General features: G+C 44.6%; 1 protein-coding gene across 9 annotated transcripts in view; it reads left to right on the forward strand.

Moving 5' to 3' along the window:
- The window catches only part of LOC106599413 (astrotactin-1), a 282,536-nt gene that overhangs the window by 42,868 nt on the left and 224,857 nt on the right, over window positions 1-14,811 (forward strand). For 6 of the 9 annotated variants that reach the window (XM_045714659.2, XM_014190633.3, XM_014190634.3 and 3 more), the window contains exons 3-4: window positions 3,614-4,013; window positions 13,775-13,930. In XM_045714659.2, the coding sequence (XP_045570615.1) occupies window positions 3,614-4,013; window positions 13,775-13,930 (556 nt within the window). The remainder of the gene's footprint in view (window positions 1-3,613; window positions 4,014-13,774; window positions 13,931-14,811) is intronic. The other 3 variants (XM_045714658.2, XM_014190637.3, XM_014190640.3) reach the window with 1 other exon arrangement.

A 14,811-nucleotide genomic window follows, 5' to 3' on the forward strand; every position in this document is an offset into this window, starting at 1 on the left:
AGTTAGATGAATAGTTAGACGAAACTGATAGGTTAGATGATTTGGATGAACTGAAATTATATTTTAAGGGCCTCCCAAGTGGCGCAGTGGTCTAAGGCACTGCATCGCAGTGCTTGAGGCGTCACTACAGACCAGGGTTCAATCCTAGGCTGTATCACAGCCGGCTGTGAATGGAGACCCATGAGGCGGCACACAATTGGCACAGTGTCGTCTGGGTTAGGGGAGGTTTTGGCTAGCCGGGATGTCCTTGTCCCATCGCGCTCTAGCAATTCCTCGTGGCGGGCTGTGTGCCTGCAAGCTGACTTCGGTCACCAGTTGTACAGTGTTCCTCCAACACATTGGTGTGGCTGACTTCCGGGTTAAGTGAGCAGTGTGTCAAGAAGCAGTGAGGCTTGGCTGCGTCGTGTTTCAGAGGACCCATGGCTCTCAACCTTTGCCTCTCCCGAGTCCGTACGGCATTTGCAGCGATGGGACAAGACTGTAACTACTAATTGGATATCACAAAAAAGGGGTAAATGCACATAAAAATAATATATATACAGTATCAGTCAAAAGTTTGGACACACCTGCTCATTCCAGGGTTTTTCTTATTTAAAAAAAAAATGATTTTCTACATTGTAGAATAATACTGAAGACATCAAACTATGAAAGAACACATGTACTGTAGTAGCCAAAAATGGTTAAACAAATCAAAATATATTTTATATTTCAGATTCTTGAGATTGCCTTGATGACAGCTTTGCACACTCTTGGCATTCTCTCAACCAGCTTCATGAGGAATGCTTTTCCAACAGTCTTGAAGGAGTTCCCACATATGCTGGGCACTTGTTGGCTGCTTTTCTTTCACTTTGAGGTCCAACTCATCCCAAACCATCTCAATTGGGTTGAGGTCGGGTGATTGTGGTGGCCAGGTGATCTGATGCAGCACTCCATCACTCTGCTTGGTCAAATAGCCCTTACACAGCCTGAAGGTGTGTTGGGTCATTGTCCTGTTGAAAATCAAATGATAGTCCCACAAAGTGCAAACCAGATAGGATGGCATATCGTTGCAGAAGGCTGTGGTATCCATGCTGATTAAGTGTGCCTGGATTTCTAAATAAATCACAGACAGTGCCACCAGCAAAGCACCGCCGCACCCCCCCCCACCCACCATCACACCTCCTCCTCCACACACATGCGGAGATCATCCGTTCACCTACTCTGCGTCTCACAAAGACACGGCGGTTGGAACCAAAAATCTCAAATTTGGACTGATCAGACCAAAGGACAGATTTCTTGGCCCAAGCAAGTCTCTTCTTCTTATTGGTGTCCTTAAGTGGTGGTTTCTTTGCAGCAATTTGACCATGAAGGCCTGATTCACACAGTCTCCTCTGAACAGTTGATGTGGAGATGTGTCTGTTACTTGAACTCTGTGAAGCATTTGGGCTGCAATTTCTGAGGCAGGTAACTTTAATAAACTTGTCCTCTGCAGAGGTAACTCTGCAGAGGTAACTCTGGGTCTTCCTTTCCTGTGGCGGTCCTCGTGAGAGCCAGTTTCATCATAGCGCTTGATGGTTTTTGCAACTGCACTTGAAGAAACTTTCAAAGTTCTTGACATTTTCCGTATTGACTGACCTTCATGTCTTAATGTAATGATGGACTGTCGTTTCTCTTTGCTTATTTGAGCTGTTCTTGCCATAAGATGGACTTGGTCTTTTACCAAATAGGGCTATATTCTGTATTCCACCCCTACCTTGTCACAACACAACTGATTGTTTCAAACGCATTAAGAAATTCCAAAAATGTACTTTTAACAAGGAACATCTGTTAATTGAAATGCATTCCAGGTGACTACCTCATGAAGCTGGTTGAGAGAATGCCAAGAGTGTCATCAAGGCAAACGGTGGCTATATATTATGATTTGTTTGACACTTGGTTTCTACATGATTCCATATGTGTTATTTCATAGTTTTGATTTCTTCATTATTATTCTACAATGTAGAAAATAGTTTTAAAAAAATAAAGAAAAACCCTGGAATGGGTAGGTGTGTCCAAACTTTTGAATGGTACTGTATATATTTTAAAATGTCACGTATTTATGTTGTGTTTATGTCAAACACTCTTTTTAAATCAATGTTAGCACTTTTAAGGGTTACAGTTAGGGTCCTACTGGTTAGGGTTAAAGTTCCTTGTGGTTTTATGGTTAAGTTTTGAGTCCAGCTTAAGGCTTATGGTTAAAGGTTATGTTTATGTTAATATGGTTCCAAAGGATATCTCATGAAAAAGTCATGAGACCAGGTTGTCTATACTATGATGACTACTCCTGTCTCATCAATATTGCAAAGTCAAAATATGTTTATTTTGGCTCTATATACTGTATATTGTCTTCTGTATACAAAATGCCATGCCTAATCAGGATGAGTTACATTACAGAATTATACGTTATTGAAACTATAGTATTCCATTAAAGCATAACCCTTACATAAATGGATTACAGGCTGAAATACTGGCATCCTTTGATGTTTGGTTTGGCTTTGTTGACTCTATTAAAAGAGACAGGCCCTCTTAGTCCACTATTTGATTCCCTGTAATGTACAAAATTACACAAGTTTCCCCTACCTAAAGATTTGCATTGTGGCTAATGCAAATCGTTGGGCCTAATTGCATTTGGTGGCAGATTTTCAATTGACCTCTGAATGTGTTGGCCTATGTACCAGCCCATTGATTGAGTTGTTGTGTGCTACAGTATGCACTAGAGTGGGAACACTTATGGGTATATCTCCTGGTAACTCTCTGGCCTAGTTATCTTTCTGCTTCATTCCAGTTTGGAATAGCTCAATGACTTTGAAAGTACTAAAAAAAGTAATCAATACGAAATAAATTATTTTAACTTTCGTTTCCCCCCAAAACTGCATACAGATTTGCTGCATACGTGACCTATATTAAGGCATCATTTGTTAATGTCCTTGACTATGCAGAATAAGCAAACAACTTATGCAAATTGACTTTACATTTGCCATTTCAAATTTATGCGAGCAGGTGAAGCACTCTCTTTATGATCCTCAGATATCAGTCTGCATCTGAACAGGGTTTCTCAATTTCAATTTCCGGTTGAGTCGTCTCTGTCGCCTTCCTCACATGTTTTGTTGATCTTCTCATCATTCATTATTTAGTTGAGCTGAGATCTAAAATGTGCACCAAAGTGGAAGATTTCATCAGACCGTTACTAGCGCTGAACCCACTGAACCCGAGAGTAGAGTCTTCATTGATAGATTATTGATAGAGTCTGATAGCAGCATTAATAGACTCACTCTTGGTATAGGGTATATCTCCTAAATGGTTTCAGTTTTTATTCCTCCATGATGCTTCCTAGAGCACTGCTGTTCTCATGCACCATGCTTTGGAGATTATCTACATTGTTTTGCATGATGTGCTCTGTGATTATATGGATTTTGAGTTTGTTTGATGTTTTCTTGTCGCTGTTGTTAAGATCTATTGTTTTTTCTTCAAGGATCTCTGCTATGCACTAGTGGTGTTTTTACAAATCTAGCAACGTGGGTTGGAGACTTTGGGAAGTTCTTAGTTGAGAGTGGCGATCATTCATCCTTCTCTTTCCCCTTGTGTTTGTTCACAGGGAGGCATGATCGCTTTGCTCCTCTCCATCCTCTGCCTGGTCCTCATCCTCTACACGCGCAGGCGGTGGTGCAAACGCCGCCGTGTGCCCCAGCCCCAGAAGAGCGCCAGTGCAGAGGCGGCCAATGAGATCCACTACATCCCTTCGGTGTTGATGGGGGGCCAGGCCAGGGAGAGCCTGAGAAACTCCAGGGGCCAGGGCCACAATTCCAGCGGCACGCTCAGTATCCGAGAGACTCCCATCCTGGATGGCTACGAGTATGACATCACTGACCTGAGACACCACCTGCAGAGAGAGTGCATGAACGGAGGAGAGGACTTTGCCAGCCAGGTCACACGCACCCTGGACTCCCTTCAGGGCTGCAATGACAAGGCCAGCATGGATCTGACACCTGGTGAGTGTAGGTACAAGCACAAACACACACACACAGCTATGTCTTACTATACTTGTGAGGACTTTTTGGGGACCAACAATTGATTCCCATAAAAAATCCTATTTTCCCTAACCCCTGACCTTAACCCTAAATATAACCCTAACCTCAACCCCTAACCCTAATTCTAACCCTAACCCCTAAGCCTAAAATAATCTTTTTACAAGCGAGGACCGGCAAAATGTCCTCACTTCTCTGAATTTTAGTTGGTTTACTGTTCTTGTGTGGACTTCTGGTGCTTACAAGTATAGTACTACACACACACACACACACACACACACAGACACAGACAGAAACACTCTAGCGCAATCCCCATTTACATTTAGCTGCGGGACAATTTTTTTTCTTGAGCGGTTGGGGGGCCGGAACATAGATATAAATAATTTGTACACTGCAAATTAATAGCAACAATCCCAAACAGATATCGTATTTCAAAAACAGAATTATTTCAAACCTTGATTACATTGATTACATACTGTACAGTACGTGACCCACCACCTGTATTTGGTCCTATGTAGACACATTTAAAATTGTGTTTTTTACATTGGATAAAAGTAGAGACTCAGAGTTAGAAATTGGTATATCATACACTGCAGTTGAGGAACAATAGGAAATTAATTCTGCTTTGAAAGTTGATAAACTTATACCTACTGGAGAGCTCTTCTTTGTCTACACCCATTCAGCATTGTTCACACCCTCTTAAGCCTTAGCCCCACCCATCTCTTTAAGGGTTCACATGCGAGGTCATGTGCTAAACAGAGTGAGTAGTGTAATAAACAACCAAAGATGTCAAGACTAAAAGTGGTAAATGGCTGCCGTTTTACGAGCATCTAACCGGCCGTGCTATTTTTATTTTTTTTGCATTGTTTGTAACTCATTTTGTACATAATTGATGCTAAGATCTCTTATGACCGAAAAGAGCTGCTGGACATCAGAACAGCGATTACTCACCTCGAACTGGACAAAGATTTTTTCTTTAATGAGTCTGACGTGAAGGATATACTGCTTTGTTGAGACAAGGCCCAAATCCCCGTCATCCGCGTGAAGAAAAGACAGAGAAAAAGGGGGAGGGCTGGGTGCCTGGTAAGAATTCGCTGACGAGTAGGTAAACCACCACTACCCTCCGTATTATTGGCCAATGTGCAATCATTGGAAAACAAACTGGACGATCTACAATTAAGACTATCCTACCAACGGGACATTAAAAACTGTAAATTTGTATGTTTCACTGAGACGTGGCTAAACGACAATAATGAATAATATAGAGCTGGCTGGCTTCTCCTTGAATTGGCAGGACAGAGCATCTACGTCTGGTAAGACGAGTGGCGGGGGTGTGTGGCTATTTGTCAATAACTGTTGGTGCATGATGTCTAATATTAAAGAAGTCTTGAGGTATTGCTCTCCTGAGGTAGAATACCTGATGATAAGCTGTAGACCACACTATATACCAAGAGAGTTCTCATCTATATTATTGGTAGCCATCTATTTACCACCACAAACCGACGCTGGCACTAAGACCGCACTCAACCAGCTGTATAAGGCCTTAAGCAAACAAGAAAACGCTCATCCAGAAGCGACACTCCTAGTGGCTGGGGACCTTAATAAAGGCAAACTTAAATCCGTTTTACCTAATTTACCAACATGTCACATGTGCAACCTGAGGAAAAAAATTCTAGACCACCTTTACTCCACACACAGAGACACATACAAAGCTCTCCCTCACCCTAAATTTGGCAAATCTGACCATAATTCTATCCTCCTAATTCCTGGTTACAAGCAAAAACTAAAGCAGGACGTGCCAGTGACTCGTTCAATACGGAAGTGGCCAGATGACATGGATGCTACGCTACAGGACTGTATTGCTAGCACAGACTGGAATATGTTCCAGGATTCATCCAACGGCATTGAGGAGTATACCACCTCATTCACTGGCTTCATCAATAAGTGCATCGATGACGTTGTCCCCACAGTGACCTTACGTATATATCCCAACCAGAAGCCATGAAATACAGGCAACATTCGCACTGAGTTAAAGGCTAGAGCTGCTGCTTTCGTGGAGCAGGACATTAATCCGGACGCTTATAAGAAATGTCGCTATGCCCTCAGAACATTCAAACAGGCAAAGTGTCAATACAGGACGAAGATTGAATCCTACTACACCGGCTCTGACGCTCGTCGGATGTGGCAGGGCTTGAAAATTATTACGGACTACAAAGGGAAACCCAGCCATGAGCTGCCCAGTGACGTGAGCCTACCAGACGAGCTAAATGCCTTTTATGCTCGCTTTAAGGCAAGCAACACTGAAGCATACATGAGAGCACCAGCTGTTCTGGACGACTGTGTGATCACGCTCTCCGGAGCAGATGTGAGCAAGACTTTTAAACAGGTCAACATTCATAAAGCCGCTGGGCCAGACGGATTACCAGGCCGTGTACTCAAAGCATGCCGGACCACCTGGCAAGTGTCTTCACTGACATTTTCAACCTCTCCCTGACTGAGTTTGTAATACCTACATGTTTCAAACAGACCACCATAGTCCCTGTGCCCAAGAAAGCAAATGTAACCTGCCTAAATGATTACTGCTTCTTAGCACTCATGTCGGTAGCCATGTAGTGCTTTGAAAAACTGGTCATGACTCACATCAACACCATTATGCCGGAAACCCTAGACCCACTCCAATTTGCATACCACCCCAACAGATCCGCAGATGACACAATCTCAATCATTCTCCACACTGCCCTTTCCCACCTGGACAAAAGGAATGCTGTTCATTGACTACAGCTCAGCGTTCAACACCATAGAACCCACAAAGCTCATCACTAAGCTAAGCACCCTGGGACTAAACACCTCCCTCTGCAACTGGATCCTGGACTTCCTGATGTGCCGCCCCATGTGATAAGGGTAGGCAACAACACATCTGCCACTCTGATCCTCAACACTGGAGCCCCTCAGGGGTGTATGCCTAGTCCCCTCCTGTACTGGCCAAGCACGACTCCAACACCATCATTAAGTTTGCTGACGACACAACAGTGGAAGGCCTGATCACCGACAACGATGAAACAGCCAATAGGGAGGAGCTCAGAGACCTGGCAGTTTGGTGCCAGGACAACAACCAAGTTCCTTGGTGTCCAACAAACTATCATGGTCCAAACACACCAAGATAGTTGTGAAGAGGGCACGACAACACCTTTTTCCCCTCAGGAGACTGAAAAGATTTGGCATGGGTCCCCAGATCCTCAAAACGTTATACAGCTGCACCATCGAGAGCATCCTGACTGGTTGCATCACCACCTGGTATGGAAACTGCTCGGCATCTGACCGTAAGGCGCTTCCGGCGCCGACAAAGATGGCCGCCTCGCTTCGCGTTCCTAGGAAACTATGCAGTATTTTGCTTTTTTATGTGTTATTTCTTACATTGTTACCCCAGGTAATCTTAGGTTTTACTACATACAGTCGGGAGGAACTATTGGATATAAGAGCAACGTCAACTCACCAACATTACGACCAGAAATACGACTTTCCCGAAGCGGATCCTCTGTTTGGCCCATCACCCAGGACAATGGATCGGATCCCAGCAGGTGACCAAAAACAACAACGACGGCCTAGAAGAAGGGGCAGACGGAGCGGTCTTCTGGTCAGGCTCCGTAGACGGGCACATCACGCACCGCTCCCGAGCATACTACTCGCCAATGTCCAGTCTCTTGACAACAAGGTAGACGAAATCCAAGCAAGGGTAGCATTCCAGAGAGACATCCGAGACTGTAACGTTCTTTGTTTCACGGAAACATGGCTCACTCGAGACACGCTATCTGAGTCAGTACAGCCACCTGGTTTCTTCACGCATCACGCCGACAGAAACAAGCATCTCTCTGGTAGGAAGAAGGGTGGGGGTGTATGCCTTATGATTAACGAGACGTGGTGTGGTCATAACAACATACAGGAACTCAAGTAATTTTGTTCACCTGACTTAGAATTCCTCACAATCAAATGACGACCGCATTATCTACCAAGAGAATTCTATTCAATTATAATCACAGTTGTGTATATCCCCCCCAAGCAGACACATCGACGGCCCTGAAAGAACTTCATTGGACTCTATGTAAACTGGAAACCATATATCCTGAGGCTGCATTTATTGTGGCCGGGGATTTTAACAAGGCTAATCTGAAAACAAGAATGCTCCCCAAATTCTACCAGCATATCGGTTGTGCTACCAGGGCGGGCAAAAGCCTAGACCACTGTTATTCTAACTTCCGCGATGCATATAAGGCCCTTCCCCGCCCTCCCTTTGGAAAAGCTGACCACGACTCCATTTTGTTGCTCCCAGCCTATAGACAGAAGCTAAAACAGGAAGCTCCCGCCCTCAGGTCTGTTCAACGCTGGTCCAACCAATCGGATTCCACGCTTCAAGATTGCTTCGATCATGTGGACTGGGATATGTTCCGCATTGCTGCGAACAACAACATTGACGAATACGCTGACTCGGTGTGCGAGTTCATTAACAAGTGCATCGGTGATGTCGTACCAACAGCGTCTATTAAAACATTCCCCAACCAGAAACCGTGGCTTGATGGCAGCATTCGCGCCAAAACTGAACGCGCGAACCATTGCTTTTAATCAGGGCAAAGTGACCGGAAACATGACCGAATACAAACAGTGTAGCTATTCCCTCCGCAAGGCAATCAAATAAGCTAAGCATCAGTACAGAGACAAAGTGGAGTTGCAATTCAACGGCTCAGACACGAGAGGTATGTGGCAGGGTCTACAGTCAGTCACGGACTACAAAAGAAAGATCAGCCCCGTCGCGGATCACGATGCCTTGCTCCAAGACAGGATAATACAGTGCCACTAACATGGCCCGCTACCAAAACCTGCGGACTCTCCTTCACTGCAGCCAACGTGAGTAAAACATTTAAATGTGTTAACCCTCGCAAGGCTGCAGGCCCAGACGGCATCCCCGGTCGCGTCCTCAGAGCATGCGCAGACCAGCTGGCTGGTGTGTTTACATACATATTCAATCAATCTTTATCCCAGTCTGTTGTCCCCACATGCTTCAAGAGGGCCACCATTGTTCCTGTTCCCAAGAAAGCTAAGGTAACTGAGCTAAATGACTACCGCCCTGTAGCACTCACTTCCATCATCATGAAGTGCTTTGAGAGACTAGTCAAGGACCATATCACCTCCACCCTACTTGACACCCTAGACCCACTCCAATTTGCTTACCGACCCAATAGGTCCACAGACAACACAATCGCCATCACACTGCACACTGCCCTAACCCATCTGGACAAGAGGAATACCTATGTAAGAATGCTGTTCATCGACTACAGCTCAGCATTTAACACCATAGTATCCTCCAAACTCTGAGTCTCGACCCCGCCCTGTGCAACTGGGTCCTGGACTTCCTGGCGGGCCGGCCCCAGGTGGTGAGGGTAGGTAACAACATCTCTACCCCGCTGATCCTCAACACTGGGTCCCCACAAGGGTGCGTTCTCAGCCCTCTCCTGTACTCCCTGTTCACCCACGACTGCGTGGCCATGCACGCATCCAACTCAATCATCAAGTTTGCAGACGACACTACAGTGGTAGGCTTGATTACCAACAACAACGAGACGGCCTACAGGGAGGAGGTGAGGGCCCCCGGAGTGTGGTGTCAGGAAAATAACCTCGCACTCAATGTCAACAAAACAAAAGAGATGATCGTGGACTTCAGGAAACAGCAGAGGGAGCAGCCCCCTATCTACATTGACGGGACAGTAGTGGAGAGGGTGGAGAGTTTTAAGTTCCTCGGCGTACACATCACGGACAAACTGAAATGGTCCAACCACACAGACAGCGTGGTGAAGAAGGCGCAGCAGCGCCTCTTCAACCTCAGGAGGCTGAAGAAATTTGTCTTGTCACCAAAAACACTCACAAACTTTTACAGATGTACAATCGAGAGCATCTTGTCGGGCTGTATCACCGCCTGGTACGGCAGCTGCTCCGCCCATAACCGGAAGGCTCTCCAGAGGGTAGTGAGGTCTGCACAACGCATCACCGGGTGCAAACTACCTGCCCTCCAGGACACCTACACCACAAGGACAGCAACCACCCGAGCCACTGCCTGTTCACCCCGCTAACATCCAGAAGGCGAGGTCAGTACAGGTGCATCAAAGCTGGAATCGAGAGACTGAAAAACAGCTTCTATCTCAAGGCCATCAGACTGTTAAACAGCCATCACTAAAATTGAGTGGCTGCTGCCAACATACTGACTCAACTCAAGCCACTTTAATAATGGGAAAATTTATGTAATCAATTTATCACTTGCCACTTTATATTATTTATATTAGATAATGTTTACATAACCGACATTATTCATCTCATATGTATATACTGTACGCTATACCATCTACTGCATCTTGCCATCTTGATGTATTAGATGTATCACTAGCCACTTTAAACAATGCCACTTTATATAATGTTTTCATAACCTACATTACTCATCTCATATGTATATACTGTACTCCATACCATCTATTACATCTTGCCTACGCCGTTCAGGCCATCACTCATTTATATATTTTTATGTACATATTCGTATTCATTCCTTTACACTTGTGTGTACAACGTAGTTGTTGTGGAATTGGTAGATTACTTGTTAGATATTACTGCATGGTCAGAACTAGAAGCACAAGCATTTCGCTACACTTGCATTAACACCTGCTAACCATGTGTATGTGACAAATACATTTGATTTGATTTGATTTACAGAGGGTAGTGCGTACGGCCCAGTACATCACTGGGCCAAGCTTCCTGACATCGAGAACCTATATACTAGGCGGTGTTAAAGGAAGGCCCAAAAAATGGTCAAAGACTCCAGTCACCCAAGTCATAGACTGTTCTCTCTGCTGCCGCACGGCAAGCGGTACCGGAGCGCCAAGCCTAGGACCAAAAGGAGGCTCCTTAACAACTTCTACCCCCAAGCCATAAGACTGCTGAACAATTCATGAAGTGGCCACCCAGACCATTGACACCCTCACTTGTTTTTACACTGCTGCTACTGACTGTTTAGTATCTATGCAAAGTCACTTTACAAATTACCTCGACAACCTGTACCCCTGCACATTGACTCTTTACCGGTACCCCCTGTTTATAGCCTCTTTATTGTTATATACTGCTCAAAAAAATAAAGGGAACACTTAAACAACACAATGTAACTCCAAGTCAATCACACTTCTGTGAAATCAAACTGTCCACTTAGGAAGCAACACTGATTGACAATAAATTTCACATGCTGTTGTGCAAATGGAATAGACAACAGGTGGAAATTATAGGCAATTAGCAAGACACCCCCAATAAAGGAGTGGTTCTGCAGGTGGTAACCACAGACCACTTCTCAGTTCCTATGCTTCCTGGCTGATGTTTTGGTCACTTTTGAATGCTGGCGGTGCTTTCACTCTAGTGGTAGCATGAGACGGAGTCTACAACCCACACAAGTGGCTCAGATAGTGCAGCTCATCCAGGATGGCACATCAATGCGAGCTGTGGCAAGAAGGTTTGCTGTGTCTGTCGGCGTAGTGTCCAGAGCATGGAGGCGATACCAGGAGACAGGCCAGTACATCAGGAGACGTGGAGGAGGCCGTAGGAGGGCAACAACCCAGCAGCAGGACCGCTACCTCCGCCTTTGTGCAAGGAGGAGCAGGAGGAGCACTGCCAGAGCCCTGCAAAATGACCTCCAGCAGGCCACAAATGTGCATGTGTCTGCTCAAACGGTCAGAAACAGACTCCATGAGGGTGGTATGAGGGCCCGACGTCCACAGGTGGGGGTTGTGCTTACAGCCCAACACCGTGCATGACGTTTGGCATTTGCCAGAGAACACCAAGATTGGCAAATTCACCACTGGCGCCCTGTGCTCTTCACAGATGAAAGCAGGTTCACACTGAGCACATGTGACAGACATGACAGTCTGGAGATGCCGTGGAGAACGTTCTGCTGCCTGCAACATCCTCCAGCATGACCCGTTTGGCGGTGGGTCAGTCATGGTGTGGGGTGGCATTTCTTTGGGGGGCCGCACAGCCCTCCATATGCTCGCCAGAGGTAGCCTGACTGCCATTAGGTACCGAGATGAGATCCTTAGACCTCTTGTGAGACCATATGCTGGTGCGGTTGGCCCTGGGTTCCTCCTAATGCAAGACAATGCTAGACCTCATGTGTGTCAGCAGTTCCTGCAAGAGGAAGGCATTGATGCTATGGACTGGCCCGCCCGTTCCCCAGACCTGAATCCAATTGAGCACATCTGGGACATCATGTCTCGCTCCATCCACCAACGCCACGTTGCACCACAGACTGTCCAGGAGTTGGCAGATGCTTTAGTCCAGATCTGGGAGGAGACCCCTCAGGAGACCATCCGCCACCTCATCAGGAGCATGCCCAGGCGTTGTAGGGAGGTCATACAGGCACGTGGAGGCCACACACACTACTGAGCCTCATTTTGACTTGTTTTAAGGACATTACATCAAAGTTGGATCAGCCTGTAGTGTGGTTTTCCACTTTAATTTTGAGTGTGACTCCAAATCCAGACCTCCATGGGTTGATAAATTGTATTTCCATTGATTATTTTTGTGTGATTTTGTTGTCAGTACATTCAACTACGTAAAGAAAAAAGTATTTAATACGATTATTTCATTCATTCAGATCTAGGATGTGTTATTTTAGTGTTCCCTTTATTTTTTTGAGCAGTGTATATATATATATATTTTTTTTAAGTGCAGTTTTAAAGCTAGTTTCCTTCAATTTTACACATTGTGCAATAGCTTATGGCTATTGACTCAAACATTATAACAAAATCAATGGAGGCCTGAATGCATCCTGAATGCATTTTGGATTTTTTAAATTCTCCCTGACTGTCTAGGTTTTTTTGGGGTGATTGTTAGTTCTCAAAGATTATCTTATTTACAAATACACTGAGTATACACAACATTAGGAACATTCTGGTGAGCAAGGGTTTATTTCATCTTCTAGGGCAAAATACACTGAGTGTACAAAACAATAAGGACAGCTGCTCTTTCCATGACATAGACTGACCAGGTGAATCCAGGTGAAAGCTATTATCCCTTATTGATGTCACTTGTTAAATCCACTTTAATCAGTTTAGAAAGATTTAAGTGCTTTTGAACGAGGTATGGTAGTAGGTTTGTTTTAAGAACTGCAACACTGCTGGGTTTTTCATGCTCAACAGTTTCCCGTGTGTATGTAGAATGGTCCACCACCCAAAGGATATTCAGCCATCTTGACACGAATGTGACAAGCATTGCAGTCAACATGGACCAGCATCCCTGTGGAACGCTTTCGACACCTTGTAGAGTCTATGCCCTGACGAATTGAGCTTGTTTTGAGGGTAAAAGGAGTGGGGGGGTGCAACTCAATATGAGAAAGGTGTTTCTAATGTTTGGTTTACTCAGTGTATATAGGTCCATTATATTTTCTACACACTTTAGAACTGTTTTTTTAAAGAAATACCAGCCCACCAACCAATAAAATGTTATCTAGTTGTGACAGGAAATTATAGATTATTCCCTGTTTCAAGCCCTATACCATTATAATAACACTGACTTGTTGTTGCCTCTGCCAGTCTGTATCAAATCTCTTCCGTTTTGTCTGACATGCTTCTTTTTCACGTTTGTCTTGTTTTATTGGGTTTATTTTCATCTCTCATTTCTCTCCCTAATTATGATTGTTCTGTCATCATCAGGGAGTGACAATACAAAGTTGTCCCTAATGAGCAAGTACAAGGACAACATCATCGCCACCAGCCCCATCGACAGCAATCACCTGCAGCAGAACACTCTCCTCCTCCACAATGCCTCCACTGGCCAACGCAAACAACGTCTGTCCAGCAAAACCCGTGGTGAGGCATCCATCCGTTTGATCCATATCCACTCTCATTCTTGACCATTGTCACGTGTACCAGTAAAAGACTATATCTGCGTCCCAATGACACCCGATATTCCATTTAAAGTGCACTTCTTTTGACAAGGGCTCATAGGGCTCTAGTCAAAAGTATTGCACTATATAGGGAATAGGGTTCCATTTGGGATGCTGACCATGAAAAAGACTGGAAAAAGAGGGCATGCCATTCTGAAATGAGACACCAGTTCGTTCAGTTGACCCTGATCATAATCCACTTTGCTCCATGACTGACAAGTGTGAATGGTTTATTTTCAGGTTAGAAAAGCAATTCTAGTTGTGTAGGATGTTATTGGGAGGTACAAATGGCAATATCATGCTAACCAACAAACTGAGCATTCATTGGAAGCTAGTGAACTAAAGAGCTGTTGTGTAGTCATTTTACAGTTATATAGTGTCTACCATTATATCATTTCCATCTCATTTTGTGAATTGTGAGAAACAAACACGACTGGTTTCAGATACTGTTCCTTTGCATTCTTATCCTCATGTACTTTGTGACTCTCAGTGAGCCTAGGAGAATGTTTCCTTTTCTGACCTTGGTTGAAAACCTGTATAGTGAATACGCACCTGCGATGGCTTTTGCTCCATAATGAGAACTTAAATCAAAGCTCGCTGAGGAAGAAAAAAAAGAAACCCAACAAACCCTTTTATCAATAATAGACTGAGAACAGAGAGAGCAGTGTACTTAACACAACACACTAATGACATTTTCACTTGGTATTCCAGGAAGCTTGTTAGTCAAAACAGAACATAAATGAGCTGATCACTTTCAGGACAGAAAATGCTAAAGATCCAATCTGTTTGGTCTTAATTCAATAA

This window comes from Salmo salar, chromosome 03 (assembly GCF_965601325.2).
Source record: "Salmo salar chromosome 03, fSalSal1, whole genome shotgun sequence".
Taxonomy (NCBI): Eukaryota; Metazoa; Chordata; class Actinopteri; order Salmoniformes; family Salmonidae; genus Salmo; species Salmo salar.